Here is a 23,094-nt window from a genome sequence, read left to right on the forward strand (position 1 = left end):
GGTATATGTACAGTAGCATGTATGATTATGTAAGACTAGTCCAGACTTGGTACCTTGTCGATGAAGTACAGAGCCACGGTTCTCTGCAGTTTATGTACAGTAGCATGTATGATTATGTAAGACTTGGTACCTTGTCGATGAAGTACAGAGCCACAGCTCTCTGCAGTTTATGTACTGTGCAGTATGTATGATTATGTAAGACAAGTTCAGACTTGGTACCTTGTCGATGAAGTACAGAGCCACGGCCCCCCGCATGTACAGTATATGTACAGTAGCATGTATGATTATGTAAGACTAGTTCTGAGGTGGTACCTTGTCGATGAAGTACAGAGCCACGGCTCTCTGCCGTATCCTCATCTCCTTGGACTTCCACTCCTCTCGGTACTGCGCCCGGATCCGGTCCACGCACTTGTGCAGCTTCCGCGCTGTCTCATACTTCATCCAGTCCTTCTCACCCTGTAAACAAACAAACAAACAGTTAAATCGTAGCACCACTCCTGGCGGTACTTGAGCCTGGACGTGGCGTTGAGCATGACGTATTTGATGGAGCCCTGTGTAGTGTGTATAGTAAGTACTACCTGTGTAGTGTGTATAGTACATGTGTAGTGTGTATAGTGTATGTGTGTAGTGTGTGTACAGTACATGAGCATGACGTATTTGATGGAGCCCTGTGTAGTGTGTATAGTATATGTGTGTGTAGTGTGTATAGTATGTGTGTGTAGTGTGTATAGTATATGTGTGTAGTGTGTATATAGTGTATAGTATATGTACCTTGAGCCTAGAGGTTGCGTTAAGCATGACGTATTTGATGGAGCCCTGTGTAGTGTGTATAGTATATGTGTGTGTAGTGTGTATAGTGTATGTAAGTTGTGTAGTGTATATGTACCTTGAGCCTGGATGTTGCGTTGAGCATGACATATTTGATGGAGCCCTGTGTAGTGTGTATAGTACATGTGTAGTGTGCACAGTACATGTGTAGTGTGTACAGTACATGTGTAGTGTGTATAGTACCTGTGTGTGTAGTGTGTATAGTGTATGTAAGTGTGTAGTGTGTATGTACCTTGAGCCTGGATGTTGCGTTGAGCATGACGTATTTGATGGAGCCCTGTGTAGTGTGTATAGTATATGTGTGTGTAGTGTGTAGTGAGTATAGTATATGTGTGTGTAGTACATGTACCTTGAGCCTAGACGTGGCGTTGAGCATGACATATTTGATGGAGCCCTGGATGTTCTCGGACCAGCTGGCCAGCCACGTCACCGAGTTGTCGTGCCGAACCTCCTTCCACTTGTGTCCTGCCGGCGCCTCCGGGTACTCCGAGTCCCTGCAGGGGTACAGGTATCCATGGTAACGCACGTAACCATGGTAACCACATGTAACCATGGTAACCACAACACACGTAACCATGGTAACCACAACACAGAGTTGATACCGGGTAGTGACTTACTTGCTACAGTTGATACCGGGTAGTGACTTACTTGCTACAGATGATACTGGGTAGCGACTTACTTGCTACAGTTGACACCGGGTAGTGACTTACTTGCTACAGTTGATGATAACGTCCTCAGGCCTGACCCGTTTCTTCAGCATGCCCATTTTGGGGTGGTCCCCGCGGCCCCGGAACAGACCTGGCGGCTCGATCTTGAAGTTGCCGATGCGCTGCTTGTGGCCGTCGATGTTGCAGAAGCCGTACTCCTCCACAGTCGCCTCGTTCTTCTTCTTTATCTCCTGCAGGTCAGCAGAAGGCTCGAGTGTTAGGGACTTTTACTATACAGGGTCAGGGCATGGCAACCTTTAGTACAGGTCAGGGCACACATTCAATACAAACCTGTCTTAGCAACAACTCAACAAACATTTGCCTGAACACCATGGCAACAAACGCCACAGCAACTAATGCCATGGCAACAGACTCAACAGCAACTAATGCCATGGCAACAGACTCAACAGCAACTAATGCCATGGCAACAGACTCCACAGCAACTAATGCCATGGCAACAGACTCCACAGCAACTAATGCCATGGCAACAGTAACCATGGCAACTAATGCCATGGCAACAGGCTCCACAGCAACTAATGCCATGGCAACAAACTTCATAGAACCTGATCCAGGAACTCTGTAAACAGGAAACGAGCGAAACAGAACCCAACTCTGAACACAACAGTTTACCCGGAATCTCGCCCGCTCTCGGGACCGACTGGCGCTCTTCTGCAAGAGGAGTTAGAGCACAGCAGTTACACTCAGGCAGGCACGTTGCTTGGTATTTCTATATTGTAACAGATTTGGGCTACGGCACTGGTCAACTGTAGAATGTATATGAGATATCTGTGGTTCCTTTTCCTTTCCACAGATGAACATCACAGGTACCGTTTTCCCCCCCCTCTCACCTGTTTCTCCTCCTTGGACATCTGTTTCCTCTCCTCCGACTTCTGCTTGTAGTAAACGTCCATCTGCCGGAAGTCGCACTTGTCCAGGTTCGTGATGACCTTCCTCTCCTCGGGGGTCATGACCTTGCGCCAGTCGTGGAAGAAGTTCTTACGGAAGACGTCCTTGGTGGTGTAGTCGTGGTCCAGCATGCGCCCGAAGAACCCCGCAACCTCCTCCGTCTCCTCACTCAGCTTCATCACCTTGCCTGGGGGGAACAGAATATCGTCATGGCAACAGACTCACCATCGTCATGGTAACAAGACTCAGCTTCATCACCTTGCCTGTGGAGGGACCAGCACATCGTCATGGCAACAAGACTCACCATCGTCATGGTAACAAGATTCACTTAGCTTCATCACCTTGCCTGCGGAGGGAACTGCACATCGTCATGGTAACAGACTCACCGTCGTACAGGAACTGCACATCGTCATGGTAACAGACTCACCGTCGTACAGGAACTGCACATCGTCATGGTAACAGACTCACCGTCGTACAGGAACTGCACATCGTCATGGTAACAGACTCACCATCATCTTGGTAACAGACTTACCATCGTACAGGAACTGCACATCGTCCGGCAGTGGTTCGTACAGCGGAGCGAAGACGGGACCTTTGTGCTCCAGGAACTTCCACTTCACACCTTCCTCCCGAGGACCCTCCTCCCACCTGCAGGGAACAGGTCATGTGACTTACGGGAGCCAATCACAGGGTACCAGGTCATGTGACTTACAGGAACCAGTCACGGGGAAACAGGTCACGTGACTTTCAGGAGCCAATCACAGGGAACAGGGTCATGTGACTTACAGGAACCAATCACGGGAAACAGGTCATGTGACTTACAGGAACCAATCACAGGTAACCAGGTCATGTGACTTACGGGAACCAATCACAGGTCACCAGGTCACATGATTGCAATTTGCTCCAAATAAACACTAAGTTAGTTTCACCAGAAATGAGGCCAGTGGAAACAAGTATATTTATTTGTGAGATATTCTTTACATCTTCGTACAAAACTAGCCTTGACTGCTGAGCTCACCATTTCCAGACCTCTGGTTCCTCCTTCTTGGCTTTCTTCTTGCCCTGAGGAATAGACACAATTTCAGACCAAGACAGGCTAGCAAACGTCAGATATTGTCAAGGCAAACCGGTTTTTACATTTCGTGTACCACATCATCATCATCACCAAAATCACACAGCCAGTTTTAGTCACGTCTACAGATCATGGAAAACAGAAACTTGTGGCTTCAGCAACTTCAATAAAAACACTTTCTTACTTTCTCAGGCGTGGCCTTTTCCTCCTTCCCCTTCTTCTTCTTGGGTTTTGGCTTGGCCTGGCGGGAAAAATTACGGAGAACATTTAGAACCAGCTGTTTCTGTGCATTTGGAACAAGTTCTCCTTTTCAAAGGACCCAACAATGTAGCGCTAACTAAGGAATAGAATTGTTTTTGATCACAGGAATTCCAACTTTGAAGAGAAAGACAACTTATATCTAGAAACATCAGAAACATTGTGTTCCAAAAACAACATCACTGAAGGTGCATGGAATAGACAATGTACTTGCTGAAGAAGAAGATTGAGAAAAGCTGAGGACAAACCTTCCTGTACATGTCATACTTGAGGAACTGTAAACCCCCAAACTACACAGGACAGGTGCACAAACAGACAAACATACACAAGAACAAAGGAAAGCACAGTTACAGTCAGAGCAAATAAAAAGAAACAAGCAGAAAGGGGATCATCCTCCTCATAACTGAGGCTGAGGAAGCACACAAAAAAACATTACAGGAAAGAGTAAAAAGAAACAAGCAGGAAGCTTTCCCTACCAGTTGAGACAGAAGAGAACAAGCAGGAGACTTACTATGGGTTTGTCGTCATCATCATCACTCTCCGCCTTCCGTTTCCTAGCAACCGCCTCCGCAGGCTTCTCTTTCTTGATTTTCTTCTTCTCAGCCCTGGACAAGAAAAATGGGCATTTCAAATCCATGGCCAGACTTAGGTCCAGTACAGAACTCAGTCCATGGCCAGATTTAGATCTACTACTAAAACTAGAACTGCAACGGGTCTTCATGTGTGTGACCTGCAACAAGCCCTGCAGATTGAAGCCAGGCTGTGTTAGCTGCACACTGCCAGGCCAACATACATCAGTGAACTGATCGTCCACCAGGATGAAAAGAAATATGATGATGATGACTAAAACTGGTACAGAACAGGTTAGGTCACTCAGATCCCTTCTGGCTTGTTTCACTTCCCCACCCATCACACCATCTCTATGGAAGTACAGAGGTTGTGAGTGTTTCTGTTGTTTGTTTGTTTATCGTCTCAAACATACTGACCTGGCTGCGAGTGGTTCGTCATCGGAGTCACTCTCGTGCGCTCTCTTCTCACCCTGCGCTCGTACCGCCTGGGAACACAGGTCAGGGGTCAACTTAAAGAACAGGTCAGGGGTCAATTTTAACAGTAGGTCAGGGGTCAACCTCAGCTACAGGTAAGGGTCGATCTATTTCTGCTACTAACTTTTTACACTACTTTGTATTTCCCTTCCCTACACAACTTCAATGCGAATCTTTCCCTGGTAGCCTTACCCCCATACAGACCCATCAGAACCAAAAGCCCCATGCAGACCCCAGACCTATCAGTATTACCCAAAAGCCCCATGCAGACCCCAGACCTACCAGAGGGACGTCATCATCACTGTCCTGCGGCTCCCAATTCACCACCGGCTGGGAACTGCAGGAACAAACATAGCAGCTCAGTCTACGGGAATATCCATGTACCAAACAGGAACACAACAAACTTGGCAGCTCAGTCTAGTAACAAACAAGGCAGCTCAGTCTAGTACAGGAATAAAGATGTACCAGACAGGAACACAACAAACAAGGCCTCTCAATCTACAGGAATAACCTCGTACAAAACATCACTTAGATGACTAACTTTTTACTGAGATTAACCTATATAGCATTAACTTACTAATGTGAGCAGCAGAAGGGATTTAACCGCTACAAACACGCAGCTTACACTCTATATTTCTTCTTTATAAAGGAAACACTTCCACAAGACTCCGACTTACGCCTCTTTTTCCTTCTTGATGACCAGCTTGGTCGGCGAGGCTCCTTTCTCCGACAATCCTGGCTCCGTCTTCACCTTGACGTCTCCAGAAGACTTGGGTTTACTTGAAGACGAGCTGCCTTCCTTCTTGACTTTGTCCGACCTGTGCTTGTCGGAGGAGTGTTTGGAGGAGCCGTCCTTGTGTCGTTCCTTGTGTTTGTCTCCGCTGCTGGACTTGCCCTTCCCCTCTGAGCTATGCTTGTGTTTCTCTGTGCCATCCGAGCTATGCTTGTGCTTCTCAGCACCTTCGGAGCTGTGCTTGTGTTTCTCTGAGCTGTGGTGCCCGTCCTTGGGCTTGGAGGAGTGGTCCTTGGATGACCCACTGCTGGGCTTGTTTGGATCTTTAGGTTTGGAGCTGCTGTGCTCCTTGTGTTTGTGTCTGTTTGGGTCCTTACTCTTCTCCCCGCTGCTGCCGTGCTTGTGCCTGTTGGGGTCCTTGTGTTTGTCGCCTGAGGATGACTTGTGGTGATGCTTGTGTGAGGAGGATGAGGAGTGTTTGTGGGACACGTGGTTCGGAGTCCCGTTCAGATGGTTTTCGACCGTTTTTTTGCTCTTCCCTGAACAAATGGGAGAACCAACAACACCATTATATAATCAAGTTCAGCATTATGTCTATACAAAATGTTTGTACAACAGGGATATAGATGTAAGTTACTAGTTGTAAGATTTGACAACAGCCCTCTAGCAACTTTATATAAAACTGCAGCATTGGCATGTTCAACTTCAAGTGAGATTTTGACCATTTCACTGAACCACCTACTACATGTAAGTGCACGTGGTTTCTTCTTTTCCCCCTTTTTTTTTTGCTTCTGTGGACCATACATAACAAAGTGGTGCTAGTTGTTACCTGTGTACAGAGGTTTTGTTTTCGGTCAGTCTGGGCTGTTATGTGTTGCAATAGTTATTTCTACATGCTGGTCACATTGGGACACTGGCAGAAAGTTTGGGCAACGGTGTCAGCTTTATCCCAATTTCCTCAAACTTACAGACGGAGAAAAACTATTCTTCTTTTAACTTCCCAAAACCCACAAATTTTGGAAAAGGTGGGACATTACATCTTCCATGGTTTACAGAAGAGAAGTCAAGCCCTTCAGACATAGTTTTATACATAGCTATAGTTCTAGACAGCTACCTTTCATAATGTAGACTTTAGTTATTTTATACTCTGTTTCAATGTTCTTTTATGTTTTGTAATTTGCTATTAGCCTCTCGGCACAAATTTGCCATAAACTTTTCAATGAGCTCATACGATGTTATCAATTTTCTGGTATACCTGTGTCTGCTTCCTTATCATTCTGAATAATGAATAAAACAAAATCCCTGAATATTTTAGATAGGCATCAGATTGAGCTTTGTATTTCCAGTTTCATGGACCAAGGACGTTAGAAAAAAATAGAATATACAAATTATAGAGACCTCACATGGACAAAACTAGCAGCTCTGAGGATGTTTTGAAATGCTTTATCAACACACAGACAAGCCAAAAACAAAACTTTGTGTCCTCGTGGTGTGTCTTATACGTGGGTGAGTTCTAGGAGAAATTGTTAAACACAAATTGACTCATGCTATAATTCACACTGGGTAAGTACATGTACATGTAAAGTATAGCCTATAGGGTATTTCTTTACTCATGCCAGCACTACTGTATACCAGATCATGTGCTGTCTTTCTAACCAAGGAGCTTTCATCCCAAATGAAAGCTCCTTGTTCTTAAATCTATAAATTAGGCTGTTTACTAAGTAGTTAAAATTTAAATGTTGGTGTTCCCTCTTCATGAATTATTTATCCCAACTTCAGGCAGAGCAAAAGCCAACTTCAGAATGGAATCCCCACTTTGACCACAAAAATTCTTTTCCTCCCACATGCAAGAGTTTTTATTCTCTCTAGAATTTGATCCTGACTTTGCGTGGATGCGATTATAATGGGTTAGTTTTTCCATGGAGGTATTTGGTTATTGGAGCCCATAACTTCACATACTTTTAACATGTAACAAAATTAAGCCCTTTTCCCACAAAAAAAGTACCCCAACAAGACACATTACAGCAAAATCACTACATGTATTTCAACCCCAGTACTGATTCCTGGTACGTTATTCGGGTCCGTTAGCCCGGAGCGGAGGTACCGGGTCGGTCCGGCGGGACCCGTCGGGGCGGGGTGGCCCTGCGCCCGCCGACCGACATGGCGACTCCCCGGTACGGCAGCCAAACCCCGATCACACCCAGCCAACTCGGCAAAATACAACCGGAACGACTTTCTAAAACATTCTTATAACATAGGTGCATTGTAGACGTAAAGTTTGTTTGGCTTGGACGAATTGAATAAGACCAGATACAGCGGGAAGGCCGGAAACTAGGTAATTAAAATGGCCAGCAGCCCAGATTTTTCAAAGTGTGATTTTCGGGCCAGCGGCTAAGTCCCGACGCCATTTTCACTTCGCACGTAGGTACAAAATGCGGCCTAAAATCGCCCAGACGCGAGAAAAACCCCAGACTGGCGCAGATTAACCCAGCTCTGCGGTCCCACCACGCCCTTCCAGACAAAATACATTTTCATGTCGGCTTCATTTCGATTTTCCATTTTCATAGCTGGAAAGCGGCGCGGAGGCTGGAAAATTTCTAAGTGCCAAGATGGCTGCAGAAGCTAAGTCCCGCCACAAGGTCACACCAGCGGAGTGGCGGCCAGCAAGCTCAAAATCCGGCCCACTCTCTCACATTCTGCAGGCACAGTTCGGTCGGTAGTCCAACAAGTAGTTAATGGCAGAAATTTCAGGTGATTTGGACAACACATCGCACAGAAAACTGAAAATTTCTCCCCATTCGCGGCCCAGGAAAAATATTCTAAGTGCCATTTTGGCTCCAGAAACTAAGTCCACATCACAACAATAGAAAGCAACGCGCGAAGACGGAAAAATACTCACCTTCCGAGGGCTTCGGAACTCCCTGGGGCTGAAAAGTGGAAAGAATGGGGCTTGATGAGACTCACATTTTTCAGGAAATAAAAATTGGATGCAAGGCGTATTTTTGGTGAGGAAATGCCGGTTTTGCCGAGGCATGTGTGAGCGCGGCACTGAGCGAGACACGCCGGCCATGCCGGGGCAAGAGCCGCCAGCTTCACCGGCCAAATTTTACACACAGAAACGGGCCACAACCACGAAATTACACAGAATAAATGATAAAGGACACAGGATACGGAAATAATTCTTACATCAGGGCTGCCGATGCCGGAATCGCCGCTTTGGGGATCCATTTTGAGGTGATTTTTGCTCCACGATCTGAGACTAAACTTGTCTTTCTGTGGCGTCGGAAATGGCTAAGTGTTGATTTGACGCCAAAGCGCATGCGTTGGACTACGAGGCTGTGTTGTGGTTTTCAGCTGAATCAGACAACACGTCATCACAAGACGTCTGGCGGGCGTCGAAATTTTCTGTAAGAATAACTTTTTCGGTTTGTTTCAAAATTATGAATAATATTTTAACGACTTGTTTAGACAGACTTTCTATCTGGAAAGAACGGTTCTCAAGAAGGAGTCTTAACGTTATCTATTGCATGACTCACCAAAACGTCCCCATGCAATCATATAGGTTATCAACATATCAGTTGAAAGCAACTTCCTCATTTACCTTTTCTGGAAGGCAATTTCCTGTAGCTCTATACAATATTCCATATTGCTAGGTGTGAAATAGTGTCCTACATGCATTAGGTATACTGTCATACCCCATGCATAGTGTCAAAAATTCCTCTACCTATATACCCGAATACTGATTCATACCAAAAACTAAATGGCAATTTTCAAAGCAACTGACACACAAGACGTCATCTTTCGCACAACTAGTAAACCATCATCACCGTTTGGCGATATTTACTATTCCAAGTGTGAGGTTTTTTAGCTATTATAAACCCCACAGTGTAATGGAATGGTCCTGTTTTGACGTCACTTCAGGTGTACCGAGTGAGTGTACAGCTGGAATGCATTGACGTCACGTCCGCTAAACGTCACGTCCGGTTTGAAACAGGTTGCAGCTTGCAGCAAGACCTTTGTCGGCAGTTTCAAAGTGTTAAACGTGTGGTCAAGCGTGTATGAGGAAACCTGTCTATTACAGCTTAATGCATTTATCATGATAACGGGACCGTTAATAATGAAACCAAGGAGTTTGAAAAAATAAAAAATTCAACATCCTTGATATATTTATGTTTACCGAAGGAAAACATTGTTTTTGCTCCATTTCTTCTTCTATTCTAAACACTAACCTCTGACCTGGCCAATTGCCTCTTTTGTTGACGTCTGTAACCATAGTAACTGGTGTCGGGTTACATAATGTTGCAAAGTTCATAGTAGGCATTTAGACTCCTGTCGCCATATACATGTATGTGAATTGTTTGAGTAAGAATTAACAGAGCAGATCATATCCGAAGACCATATTACTTTTCTAGTTAATTTATTTATTTCTATCACTTTTCCAGATATCCAGCAGCAACATTCAATGGCTGAAGTAAAGTATGATTTACAGTTAAACTTTTAATAACAAAAGGAAAACAAGAAAGCTAACAGTGGGGTTGCTGATCTTTAATTATTAACTTGGAATTGTCCAGGGTAATTGGCTGGTTGCTCCATCTGAATTATGCCTATTGTACAGAGTCATCCGAACCAAACACACATGAGATGAACTGGACATGCAAGATTTTTATTCGATATTTTATTTCACATCATGTTTGGTATCTTATTTCAATGGTACATCTCTTCCTTCATTCCTCCATGTTTTTCCCTAACTAGCTTCCTATTAAACAAAAAAGTTTGTTAGTGCTGAGCATCACTCATTAGTCTGGCTGGCTGGATCTGGCTGTGACCGGCTTGAACCGGCTGTGGCTGGTTGGATGGAGAATCCTCCTTATTTTCCCCGACCTTCTGAAAACAGTACACGAGGTACAGACCTGGGGAGAAAGGAAGGTCATCATCAGATTACTTTATAACAGTTTATTCATAAAAAAGCAGTCTCACAGCCAGTAAAAAACATGCTGAATAACACTGAATTTTACAGTTGATTGTCTGGCACATAAAAAACAACATTATAATACATATACAAACACACAAAAAACATTACAAAAAGCCTCACATGGGCACTAAAGTAAAGACCAGAGCATCCTAAGAGTCTTACTGCTAAGACTTGTTGTACAGGCATATTGCCTTGTTTAAGAAAGAGTTTTTCAGTCTTTTCGTATGGGCTGCTGGTATGTACGCATGTATGTTCCCTACAGGAGGGCCTGCAAGGGGGGGGAGTGATTATGAATTATGCAAAAATTTCGCCGCCTATTACGAATTACGTTAAAGTCTCAAAGCTGATTACGACTTTACGATTTGTGGCTATTGTCCAATTACGAATTATTTTTGCGGAGACTGCCTACGAATTACGAAGTCTAAAACGGCCTGATTAAGCCTTACGAAAAAGGGCTTGCAGGCCCCCCTACAGGCTTGATCCTTGTGAAAATTGCCAAGAATGGAAGATGTGCCAAACCCAAGCAGCTTGACTTACTTGTAGCCTCCCACTCCGCCAAGGAGAGAGTTCCCTGTGGGAAAACAGGGCCAGAGGTCATCACTGCAGGTCATAGGTTGACACAGAAAGGCTCACATATCAGGTCATAGATGGTGTTAGGTCAGATATACCAGCCAAGGATGCATTTTGGCATTTTATCACTATCCCTTGTTAACTTGATACAGATCACTACAGTAGGCACCTTAGGGTGTGTAACAGTGGGGGATTTATAGGTACTACCAACTTTTGCGCTACAACTGATCCAGCCGATGTATCTAGACCTTTTAGCCGAATTGGTAGGAGCGTCGGGTTTGTAGCTGGTGCTCAGGAGGTCATGGGTTTGAACCCGGCCCGGGACCAGGGGTTTTTATGTTTGTATCCTTATGTTTCTACTCGCTCCTCCTGTTTCTTACATGTTCTTCTCTGCCCCCTCCCCCGCCCCTACTCACCACCCTGGGGTTCTCCGGTGTGCCCCTGTCGCCCCCCTCCCCCTTGCTCCTCAGCTCCTGCAGCCTGGCCCGGGCGTGAGCGTAGTCCTCAGGTTCGCTGCCTGCCAGCTCCTGGCCTTCGTGTGGCGGGTACGTCTGCAGGGATAACATATTTCTTCAAGTTACAGAGTTATCAACCAAGGATTGAGGTGTTCAAGAATTCATTGTTTCCTAGAACTATTGCAGAGTGAAACTCGCTGTCACCAAGTACAGAAAGGGCATTATCATTTGATAGCTTTGAACAACGTTTAGAGTTAGATGTTGAAGGGTTAGGTGTAACAGGTTGCTCGGTGTAATGTAGCTAGCTGCCGCTGTGCCGTGTGCCTGCAAAGCTCGTGTGTTACGCCGAAGGGCGGTTATACCGGCTATACAGATACAGAGGCTGGTGTGTTACGCCGAAGGGTGGTTATACCGGCTATACAGATACAGAAGCTGGTGTGTTACGCCGAAGGGCGGTTATACCGGCTGTACAGATACAGAGGCTGGTGTGTTACGCCGAAGGGTTGTTACACCGGCTATACAGATACAGAAGCTGGTGTGTTACGCCGAAGGGCGGTTATACCGGCTATACAGATACAGAAGCTGGTGTGTTACGCCGAAGGGTGGTTACACCGGCTATACAGATACAGAAACAGAAAGGATTTACCAATCTCCAAGCAGATCTTTCGGTGGCCGCAAAAGACTATCAAATCGGCCAATTACAACTGCTCCTTAAAATCATTGATACTGATAGATACATGACTATTTCCTTTTGGAGCATTTCAGGAAGCACAAAAGATTGATGAAGAAATAAAGTGCATTTTTGTGTAGAGCATGTAGAGGACGTAAGAAATGAGACAAAAATACTGCTAGTTCTAAGTTTGAATGTTTACTATTGGAGCATTTATGTAAAACATGGAGAACGTAAGAAATGAGACAAACCTCGAGAGCCTTCATCCTCTCCAGCAGAGCTCTGCCCTCCCCCTGCGAAACCTGCTGCTGGAAGAACTCGGAAAATGTCTGTCTGTAGACAAGTCTCAGGCCGTATTTCTCTGCCATCCTGTACAGTACAGGGTACACACAGGTTACACTCTCATTATACTCACACAGGTTACACAAACGTCTGTCTGTAGACAAGTCTCAGGCCGTACTTTTCTGCCATCCTGTACAAATAGAGGTTATACACACAGTTTACACACTCATTTCACACAGGTTACACATTATAAGTTACAACAGCCTCAGCAAGCCTTACTGTTCGAGCAGAGGAAAGTAGACGAGGAACTCGGGACAGTCCACCACTCCCTCCAGGTGGAAGTCGTACTGACAGCCGAACAGCGGAAAGTCGTCCTTCTGCCGGAACGTGATGCTGTAGATCGAGTTTCCGAACGACAGACCCTCCGCTGACTTCAGTCTCCTCCTGAGCAGGACAAGACAAGACGGTATTCAGCATCTTACATCCCATCTTCAACATCTCAAATATCATCTGCAACATCTTACATCCCATCTTCAACATCTTATATCCCTCATCAACATCTTCATTCTTGTCTTCCATATCTTACATCTAGTCTTCAGTATCTTACATTTTGCCTTAAAGATGTTGCCTATTACTCAAGCAGCATGTTGTTTGTTTTGTGTTACTCACACCAGCACATTGTTTGTTTGTTTGTTTTGTATTAGTCACACCAGCATGTTGTTTGTTTGCTTGTTTGTTTGTTACTCACACAAGCATGTTGTTTGTTTGTTTGTTTGTTACACCAGCATGTTATTTAGATTCAAGATTCAAGATATCTTTATTGAGCTATCGCAGTGAAAATATCACTGAATTGCAGTCAATTTACAATTTGTTTTAAAAACGCTCACAAAGACATATAATATTGCACAAAATTCTGAATCCTTTGCTTAAGAATACTTGTTTGCAGGAAAGTATATTACTGCTCGTAAGACTAAAATCTTTTAGTTACAGCATAAAAACGTTTTAAAAATGTACACACAATATTTGGAGTTATTCAGTCACTCATGGTTAAAAGTAAATAAATTCAATGTGTACAAGTTAAGAGTTGTTTGATTTCACTATGAACAGTATAAACGAAATTTACAAATGCCAGACATTATATATGGACAGTTGGGGACGCTTTTTTATTTGTTACACCAGCATGTTGTTTATTTGTTTGTTTGTTTGTTACACCAGCATGTTGTTTGTTTGCTTGTTTGTTTGTTACTCACACCAGCATGTTGTTTGTTTGTTTGTTTGTTACTCACACCAGCTCGTAGCCGTCGGGGGTGGTTCCAATGAAGTACCCTCCCGGCCGGAGTCTCTCACCGGCGTTCCGCAGCATCCGGTCGGCCTGGGCCTGGCTCTCGAACGAGTAGTGCAGCACGAACTGGCAGCTCACCAGGTCAAAGGTCGTGTCAGGGTCACGGTACCTCCTGCTCAGGTCCTCCTGCAGGGAGATCATACCCCAGGTCAAAGGTCATATCATAGTCTCAATATGGTCTCTTTAATTCCCTCTGTTGGGAGAATAAACTGGCTGGATGTAAAACAGATAAGTTGAATGTACAGTAACTACTGCACAGTAACTTCAGGAGACTACTAGTATATAAAGCTCTTTATAAATTTTATATTGGTAATTGACATCATAAATGTGTATATTTTGTTGTACATGATACACAATAAACCCCTATATTTGTACTTAATTGGGCTTGATTGTCTATCTCTTTAGTTAGTCAGATTCTCAACTCAAGTTGCAGGAGAAGGCTGCAAACTCCCCCCTCCCAGCCGCGCTACGCGCCCTCCAAAAAAATTGGAGCACCACTCCCAAAAAATTTTCTGGGGAGACCCCTGTAAAACCTGACCCGAAAACTTCCTTTTAACGCTAACTCCCCCTACACACCCACGGTTCTGCCAGACATACCTTGGCACAGTCGGCTGCGATAAACTCGGCGGTAAAGAGCCGAGGACCTCGTCCCTGCCGCCCTGCCATGCTGTGGTACCGCTCCTCACACTGCTGTACTGATGTCTCAGCCAGGTCTGGCAGTAACAACAGTAACACATTAGTAACTACAGGTCTGTCAGTAACAACAGTAACTGTGGTACCGCTCCTCACAGTGCTGTACTGACGTCTCAGCCAGGTCTGACAGTAACAACAGTAACATCAGTAACAACAGTAACATCAGTAACATCAGTAACAACAGTAATATCAGTAACACGTTACTAACTACAGGTCTGTCAGTAACAACAGTAACTGTGGTATCGCTCCTCACACTGCTGAACTGATGTCTCAGCCAGGTCTAACAGTAACAACAGTAACACATTACTAACTACAGGTCTGTCAGTAACAACAGTAACTGTGGTATCGCTCCTCACACTGCTGAACTGATGTCTCAGCCAGGTCTGACAGTAACAACAGTATCACATTACTAACTACAGGTCTGTCAGTAACAACAGTAACTGTGGTATCGCTCCTCACACTGCTGAACTGATGTCTCAGCCAGGTCTGTCAGTAACAACACTAACACATTACTAACTACAGGTCTGTCAGTAACAACAGTAACAGCAGTAACACATTACTAACTACAGGTCTGTCAGTAACAACAGTAACAACAGTAACATGAGTAACACGTTACTAACAACAGGTCTGTCAGTAACACAAGTAACAAGCTACTAACAGCCAGTAGGTCGGTCAGTAACATCAGTAACAACAGTAACAAGCTGTACTAACAACAAGTCTGCCAGTAACAACAGTAACATCAGTAACAAGTTACTAATAACCAACAGGTATGGCAGTAACAACAGTAACAAGTTACTAACAACAGATGCACACACCAGGTGATATTTACCTGCACACACCAGGTGATCGATGCCTCCCTTTTTCCACTTGAGCAGGTCTCCCCCCTTGCCCACGCCGAGGTCCAACACACACAGTCTGCCGGCAGGGCTGTCCGCGCGCAGGCGCCGCAACGTGTCAGCTGGGGGGAGATTCATTAATCAACGTGTCAGCTGGGGGGAGATTCATTAATCAACATGTCAGCTGGGGGGGATTCAATAATCAACGTGTCAGCTGGGGGGAGATTCATTAATCAACGTGTCAGCTGGGGGAGATTCATTAATTAACGTGTCAGCTGGGGGGAGATTCACAGTCAGTGGGGGGAGGGTCAACAGTCATTGGGGGAGGGTCATCAGTCAGTAGTGGGGGGATTCAACAGTCATTGGGGGGAGGGTTAACAGTCAGCAGCGGAAGGGAAACAGACCTACCGATGAGCATGCTCTTGATCCAGTTGTTGAAGTTACGGAGGTGGAAGATGCGGGACTGCGAGCGGACGGCCAGACCTTTCTCCTCCAGCTGGTTGTAGTGCTGCGCCACCTGCGATGTCAGCACGTGGGGGGATGCTGCTCCCCCCTCCGGCTTCAGCCGTTTGGTAGGGTCCAGTTCCTGTGGGCTCGGTCCAGCATCCTCTGCTTTTCTCTTCAGGTTCTCTTCTGCATCCTCCATCCTTTTCTCCTGGCTCGCTCCTCCTGTCACTGGACCAGCATCCTCCATCCTCCCCTCCCCTAATGGTACTGTTGGACCTGTGATGACAGGCGTACAAATGTTACAAATTAGGCTTATTTTAACCAGGTCTCCTATTTATTTCGCAGTGAAATCCCTTTGAAATAGATCAGTCTTCGGTAGGCAGAGAATAAGTATGAAAGCGATCATATGCACACACAAACACAAACACACACACTCACACACACAATTTAAACACATGCACACTCACACATACAGCCACACGCAAACACATACAAACAAACACACACACACACACTAACACACACACACACTAACACACACAGTGACACACATGGTGCAATAAATCAAATTTGTTGCAACAAACCTTCCGTATTTTCCGCCATTTTGTTGTGATAGAAAGTACTTCCAGGTGAGTCATTACATTCAGTATGGGGGGAGAGAAGGCATCATTTACTTTGCTAAAATCAACAAAATCATTCTGACTCATAAATTTCTTATAGTACTGCACTGAAAAGTACTTGTAAAATCATTTAATCTTTTAAGTGTTGAAACGAACTGATAAAGAAAGGTCCAACATGAATTTTGTGAACTTACATCCCCCCTCCTACATAATGGCCCGGTCTGAGGTCATGTTTGCAGAGAGAGTGTACAGGGTGGGGGAACCATGCCTGATGGCTGAGTGAGGTTAGAACGGACGTGTTTCAGGGCGGGTTTGTAGAGTTTACGGACGGTTGAGCAGCTCTACCGGGCGGGATGGCGGCTAGGGGGTCTCGGTACGGGCGCAGGCTGGTCTCCAGCTTCCTGACGGTCGGTCTGCAGACGGAAACGGGAGGGGCGAACAGCCGGACGGCACAGGGACAGGCACAAGGTCAGTACGGGACAGCATGGGGGAGGGGGGTACAGTACGGGAACAGCAGAACAGCACAGGGACAGGCACAAGGTCAGTACGCGCAGCGTACGTGCTGGCGGGGGGAGGGGGGTACAGTACGGGAACAGCAGAACAGCACAGGGACAGGCACAAGGGCAGTACGGGACAGCGTACGTGCTGACGGGTAGGGGGTATAGTACGGGAACAGCAGAAGGGCCCAGGAGCTGCTGTCGTTGTTGTCGCTGCTAGAGAAACTCCCCCCGGGCTCGTCTCCCTGTAGCGGTCGTCCGCTGCCCAGTACAGTACATGCTCTCCAGTAGAGGTTGTCAGAAAGCCAGGATATCAAGCCCCTCCCCACTACCAGGGGTTGGGATCACGTTTTCTCGATAGTTGTATGTTATGGTGTAGGCTGATGTTGATGATGGTATGGTGATTGTGTTGATGGTGTAGTTGGAATTTTGATGTTGATGATGTTACTGTAGACTGATAATGTTGATGGTGTAGTTTGATGCTGATGGTGTAGACTAATGTTGATGGTGTAGACTAATGTTGATGGTGTAGACTGATGGTGTTGATGGTGTAAGACTGATGCTGATGGTGCAGTTTGATGCTGATGGTGTTGACTGGTGATGTTGAATGATGTGTTTTGATACTGATGGTATAAGACTGATCTTGTTCCATCTGCTGTGTTGGCAGGTGTCCTGAGGAGTGTCCACGGCTGGCAGGAGGGGATACGAGAGATGGTGTCCCGGCCGAGGTCCTGGCTACAGCTGCGGAACTCACACGTTCCAGCCGGGTCCCAAAGGATGCCTTACTCAGGCACAGCAGGCCCTTACCCTGGCACGGCTACCCTGTTCCCTGGCACAACGAGCCTGTACGCTGGCACAGAGGGCCTTTACCCCAGCAGGGCAGGTCCCACAGTCAGACATCACATCCTAACTTCTCACACATTCAGAAAGGACCTCTTCCCCACACGTGGAGGTGACAGTGGCTGTGTCTCCTGTATCCACTGCAGTACTTTTCACAGTTCCGCTCACATCACCCAGAGGAGCGAGGAGAAACCAGGAACAGCAGGGCAGGACCAGGGGGCAGCTGAGGAGGAGGAGGAGGAGGAGGATTTGGTGGCGAGGTACCGGGACCTGACGTTGTTCCAGAGGTTCAAATACATGGTGAAGGACTATGGACATGTGCTGATCCCCGTGCACGTGGCCACCTCGCTGGTCTGGTTCGGCTGCTTCTACTACATGGCCATCAGGTGAGCTGAGCTCTGCACAGCCTGATGGGGACTTTTCTCTCTTTTGTAGCTATCATCCTTCATGTGTTGCTTCTATACTGATAAGAATGATATTCTGTGGGTTGTGAGCATGTGGAAATGGTAGTGCAGGGCTGGAAATATTGGGTGCATGTGCACCCAAAATTGGAGCTGTGCACCTAATTTTTTTCTGTGGGTGCACTTTTTGTAGGTTTACGTATGTAAAAATGTTAAATGTATACTACTGTAGTAATACAGCATATTGTTGACATCTAAGTGTCAGAAAAACAAGAAAATCCTTATCGTAGTATTTTTCTTTTATAAAGAAAAATAGTTTTTGCTGAATTTCTATATGGTGCACCCAACCAATTTTTGTGCACCCAGTTTTTTTAAGTTGGGTGCACCAGTGTACCTATTCCCAGAAATGAATTTCGAGCACTAGAGTGTAGTGTATTCAAGTACAAAATTCTGTCCCGTCTGCAGTGGTGTAGACCCAGTGCCCCTCCTGGAGAAGATCGGCCTGCCGCATTCCTGGGTGGAAACCATGAAGAAGTCTGGAGCCTCGGATGTGATGGTGGCTTATGCCTTTTACAAGGTACGTGTTTAACACATCAGGCAAATATTACTTAACAGTTTTCATGCCTTTTACAAGGTACATGTACAACACATCAGGCAAATATTACTTAACAGTTTTCATGCCTTTTACAAGGTACATGTACAACACATCAGGCAAATATTACTTAACAGTTTTCATGCCTTTTACAAGGTACATGTACAACACATCAGGCAAATATTACTTAACAGTTTTCATGCTTTTTACAAGGTACATGTACAACACTTCAGGCAAATATTACTGCACAGTTTTCATGCTTTTTATAAGGTACATGTACAACACTTCAGGTAAATATTACTTAACAGTTTTCATGCTTTTTACAAGGTATGACACTTCAGATAAATATTACTTAACAGTTTTCCTCTTTGCACATTGCGGGAATCTTGTTGGTTTACAGAAATTGTAAAAGCAGATACTACATGTAGTACTGTACTGGGTAGGAGAGGGAAATGTGGGGCACAGGAAAAACCTGTGAGCAGAATTTTCCAGTATTCCAAGTATTTTTTTTCTGTCTCTTTTAGATTGCAACTCCAGCCCGTTACACCGTGACCCTGGGCGGAACGACTTTCACGATACGCTACCTGCGCAAGAAAGGTGTCATGCAGAAGCCTCCCCCTTCCAAACACATGGAGAAGATGAAGGACTTTATCCAGGAGAAAAGGGACCAGCTGAAAAATAAGTAGACATTTCTGGCAGAGAACATCAAGGTTCCATCCATGACCAGCTGTCTTGTCTAGATATAAGGCCACAGCAAGTAAATTTTATGGATGACATTCTCCGACTCCAAATCTAATGCGAGCGGGAAAAAAACAACAAGGCGAGCCGAAAAAAAACAAGGTTCCTACATTTTAAACTTTTGACTCAATCATTGTAGAAATGGTTTTGATTCAGTAGGAACATTACATATACACAGCCAACATCACATATCACGGCATCAAAGTAAGAAACAAGACATTAAATCAGAGCCTTTTCTTGTCTCCTCTCTTCATAGTTATCTGCCATCCACGCTCCAGTATGGCAACAGGTATCTTTGCCTATCTTCGGCATGTTGACCACTGTCAAAAGGCAACAAAAATTCTTGTTTTTTTTTTTAAAATCGGGCAAAAATTAATGCTCGCGCGGATGTCATCCATAAAAATTACTTGCTGTGGCCTAAGTAGAAGTAGAGCAAATATGGAAGATAGCAGCACGGACACAGACTTCAAAACCTTTATTCTCAGCCTTGTTAAGAAACCATAAATATATAGATAAATACTTATAGAAAGCCAAAGACAAAAGATGACAGGCATACTGCGTGTGATTACATGATGATTGTGAAGAATGGATTATTGTATGTGACTAATGTACTTACATGCAAAGGCAGGCCCAGGTATCTCATGTGGACACAGAGAACGTGTGGAAAACCATGTGACATAGTTAGTGTTGATATGCCTGACGACATTGGGATCAAGGTAACCAACTGTTGTTCATGAATAAACTCTGATTTATTAAATACAACAAAGCACAAAGGCAGGAACAACACCTGAATGTTTTGTCTGTAACTAAGTGTAAGGCAGAAATCAGGCTGAGCCGTTATAATGAAGCATGGTTCATTCCATAAGGTTTCCCGCTCCAACGTTGGAGCGAGAAACCTTCTCTCCATGGCAAAAACTCTTTCGGCGGCAAAATCATCCCTCCGCGGCATAACTCACGTCGCTCATCGAAAAAATAATGCCACTGCCCAAAAAGTCTGCGAAGGAGGTTAGTACAGTAACAGTCTGTTTGAGAGTGGGGAGAGTAAATATGAAACAGCGATGCCAGGATTGCGCTATAGTGAGGACAGAGTTAGGGGTAGTGTATTGTGAAAGCATTGTCATGTTGAAATGGGAAAGAAGTGTGATGACTTTATGAACATTCTTGCTTGTATAATAAGAGACAGAGATGTGTACTTGGGCAACAGGTTCCATATTATATCTACCAGTGTGTAGCTGAGTGCATAGTCGCAAATGTGCAGATAAAGTACTTTCTGAATTGACTAGTCTGTGTGCTTTTACATTTATATTTTAACCACAGAACTATCGTTTTTCTGCATTTACGATGCTGCAATGCATTCTCTAGTTTGCAATAAGCAATGCTATATCAGCAAACTCATATTATAAATGGACAATAAAATATACTGTAGAGTTTTAGTTTGTGGGCTGATGACTGTTGAACAAACTGTGTCTACAGGAGGAAAGGTCAAGGTCAGATGTCGTCCCAATTCGTCAGTAGTGTGGATATTTCCTCCACTCTAGTCTAGATCTGTTTAATACTTCACTCAACTGTCTTGCTTCGAAAATCAGGGGAAAATGTAGAAACTGAAATAGAGAGATGACATCGAGGGAACTGTACTTTCTAGCGGACCAACTCCCTATGCATGTATCTGACTCTATTTGGCCAATTTGTACTCTTTCCAACCGCCTCCCAAAGCCTGGTAGAGGCTAGGCCCGCCTCCCAAAGCCTGGTAGAGGCTAGGCACGTACAGGGAAACAACAGTTCCAGCCGCCCCCCGAAGCCTGGTAGACGCTAGGCCCACACAGGGAAACAACAGTTCCAGCCGCCTCCCGAGGCCTGGTAGAGGCTAGCCCCACCTTCCGAAGCCTGGTAGAGGCTAGGCTCACATAGGGAAACAACAGTTTTAGCCGCCCCCGAAGCCTGGTAGAGGCTAGGCCCACATAGGGAAACAACAGTTTTAGCCGCCCCCCGAAGCCTGGTAGAGGCTAGGCACGCACAGGGAAACAACAGTCCAGCATGACGCAACACTTGTGTAGTTCACCTGAAGGAGTACGTGCAGAATCGCAGGGAGAACGGTCAGGTGATTTTCGCCTAGTCCATTCACATCCACAGGGGAGGGAGGTTCCTCAAAATATGCATACACCAACACTAATTCAGCTCAAGCTGTCCGAATCATAAATCTAATAGATTTTTATGACTATCAATACTCATAAAATTAAACGCCAATTTGAAATGTATGACTTAGGCATCTGTGATTGGAGCCAGTAAAATGTGTGGACCCCATATGGAAGTGAGCCGGCCCAGCATGACGTAGCAAATACGGCTGTGAGCTGGAGAGAGTTTTGCCATGTCACAGTGATTTTCTCTCCGTAATTTTTCGCTGCCTCCAGACGCCATTTCTGCTGCCATGCTGCGGCTGTTCGTGCAGGAAGGAAGGGCAGTGTTAGCGGAGGGAAGGGCGGCTCTGGGCGCGGTACAGGGCNAATATTACTTAACAGTTTTCATGCTTTTTACAAGGTACGTGTACAACACTTCAGGTAAATATTACCGCACAGTTTTCATGCTTTTTACAAGGTACATGTACAACACTTCAGGCAAATATTACCAACAGTTTTCATGCTTTTTACAAGGTACATGTACAACACTTCAGGCAAATATTACCGCACAGTTTTCATGCTTTTTATAAGGTACATGTACAACACTTCAGGCAAATATTACTTAACAGGTTTCATGCTTTTTACATGTACATGTACAACACTTCAGGCAAATATTACCGCACAGTTTTCATGCTTTTTACAAGGTACATGTACAACACATCAGGCAAATATTACTTAACAGTTTTCATGCTTTTTACAAGGTACGTGTACAACACTTCAGGCAAATATTACCACAAAGGTTTCATGCTTTTTACAAGGTACATGTACAACACTTCAGGCAAATATTACCACAAAGTTTTCATGCTTTTTACAAGGTACATGTACAACACATCAGGCAAATATTACTTAACACAGGTTTCATGCTTTTTACAAGGTACATGTACAACACTTCAGGCAAATATTACCAACAGTTTTCATGCTTTTTACAAGGTACATGTACAACACTTCAGGTAAATATTACTTAACAGGTTTCAGGCAAATATTACCGCACAGTTTTCATGCTTTTTATTAGGTACATGTACAACACTTCAGGTAAATATTACTTAACAGGTTTCATGCTTTTTACATGTACATGTACAACACTTCAGGCAAATATTACCGCACAGTTTTCATGCTTTTTACAAGGTACATGTACAACACTTCAGGCAAATATTACCACACAGTTTTCATGCTTTTTACAAGGTACATGTACAACACTTCAGGCAAATATTACCAACAGTTTTCATGCTTTTTACAAGGTACATGTACAACACTTCAGGCAAATATTACCAACAGTTTTCATGCTTTTTACAAGGTACGTGTACAACACTTCAGGTAAATATTACCGCACAGTTTTCATGCTTTTTACAAGGTACATGTACAACACTTCAGGCAAATATTACTTAACAGTTTTCATGCTTTTTACAAGGTACGTGTAC

The 23,094-nt window shown here is 44.7% G+C and overlaps 3 protein-coding genes across 6 annotated transcripts in view; 1 reads left to right on the forward strand and 2 right to left on the reverse strand.

Moving 5' to 3' along the window:
* The window catches only part of LOC109487377 (DNA topoisomerase I, mitochondrial-like), an 18,397-nt gene extending 9,522 nt beyond the window's left edge, over positions 1-8,875 (reverse strand). The window contains exons 1-14 of one of the 4 annotated variants that reach the window (XM_019791357.1): positions 8,734-8,874; positions 8,447-8,474; positions 5,492-6,086; positions 5,097-5,151; positions 4,758-4,825; positions 4,283-4,376; positions 3,698-3,754; positions 3,460-3,503; positions 2,974-3,089; positions 2,384-2,628; positions 1,539-1,726; positions 1,212-1,322; positions 887-920; positions 313-456 (exon numbers count right to left, since the gene is read on the reverse strand). In XM_019791357.1, the coding sequence (XP_019646916.1) occupies positions 313-456; positions 887-920; positions 1,212-1,322; positions 1,539-1,726; positions 2,384-2,628; positions 2,974-3,089; positions 3,460-3,503; positions 3,698-3,754; positions 4,283-4,376; positions 4,758-4,825; positions 5,097-5,151; positions 5,492-6,086; positions 8,447-8,474; positions 8,734-8,775 (1,821 nt within the window). In that variant the 5' untranslated portion in view covers positions 8,776-8,874. Of the gene's footprint in view, positions 1-312; positions 457-886; positions 921-1,060; positions 1,095-1,177; positions 1,323-1,538; positions 1,727-2,383; positions 2,629-2,973; positions 3,090-3,459; positions 3,504-3,697; positions 3,755-4,282; positions 4,377-4,757; positions 4,826-5,096; positions 5,152-5,491; positions 6,087-8,446; positions 8,475-8,733 lie in introns of all 4 variants that reach the window. The other 3 variants (XM_019791356.1, XM_019791354.1, XM_019791355.1) reach the window with 3 other exon arrangements.
* Positions 8,876-9,994: 1,119 nt separating this feature from the next.
* Positions 9,995-16,052, reverse strand: LOC109487378 (mRNA cap guanine-N7 methyltransferase-like). The gene is made up of 9 exons (XM_019791358.1): positions 15,776-16,052; positions 15,361-15,489; positions 14,436-14,551; positions 13,783-13,964; positions 12,776-12,940; positions 12,466-12,583; positions 11,506-11,640; positions 11,057-11,090; positions 9,995-10,457 (listed from the first exon to the last, which is right to left on the reverse strand). Exons 1-9 carry the CDS (start codon positions 16,011-16,013, stop codon positions 10,324-10,326), a joined length of 1,251 nt encoding a protein of 416 aa, XP_019646917.1. The 5' UTR covers positions 16,014-16,052; the 3' UTR covers positions 9,995-10,323.
* A 644-nt stretch (positions 16,053-16,696) lies between these two features.
* LOC109487380 (uncharacterized protein C18orf19 homolog B-like) lies at positions 16,697-19,577 on the forward strand. Its single transcript, XM_019791359.1, has 4 exons — positions 16,697-16,902; positions 17,599-18,157; positions 18,638-18,749; positions 19,289-19,577. Exons 1-4 carry the CDS (start codon positions 16,788-16,790, stop codon positions 19,448-19,450), a joined length of 948 nt encoding a protein of 315 aa, XP_019646918.1. The 5' UTR covers positions 16,697-16,787; the 3' UTR covers positions 19,451-19,577.
* Positions 19,578-23,094: the final 3,517 nt, after the last annotated feature.

This window comes from Branchiostoma belcheri, unplaced genomic scaffold, assembly GCF_001625305.1.
Source record: "Branchiostoma belcheri isolate BF01 breed outbred unplaced genomic scaffold, Haploidv18h27 scaffold88, whole genome shotgun sequence".
In the NCBI taxonomy this organism is placed as follows: domain Eukaryota; kingdom Metazoa; phylum Chordata; class Leptocardii; order Amphioxiformes; family Branchiostomatidae; genus Branchiostoma; species Branchiostoma belcheri.

Coding starts and splice junctions, on each gene's coding strand:
- LOC109487378 (XM_019791358.1), bottom strand. CDS start 16,013: ATGGAGGATGCAGAAGAGAACCTGAAGAGAAAAGCAGAGGATGCTGGA. Junction 15,490..15,775: donor GATCAAGAGCATGCTCATCG/GTAGGTCTGTTT, acceptor ATCTCCCCCCAG/CTGACACGTTGCGGCGCCTG. Junction 13,965..14,435: donor TCGCAGCCGACTGTGCCAAG/GTATGTCTGGCA, acceptor ATCTCCCTGCAG/GAGGACCTGAGCAGGAGGTA.
- LOC109487380 (XM_019791359.1), top strand. CDS start 16,788: ATGGCGGCTAGGGGGTCTCGGTACGGGCGCAGGCTGGTCTCCAGCTTC. Junction 16,903..17,598: donor GGCACAGGGACAGGCACAAG/GTCAGTACGGGA, acceptor CTGTGTTGGCAG/GTGTCCTGAGGAGTGTCCAC. Junction 18,750..19,288: donor TGGCTTATGCCTTTTACAAG/GTACGTGTTTAA, acceptor TGTCTCTTTTAG/ATTGCAACTCCAGCCCGTTA.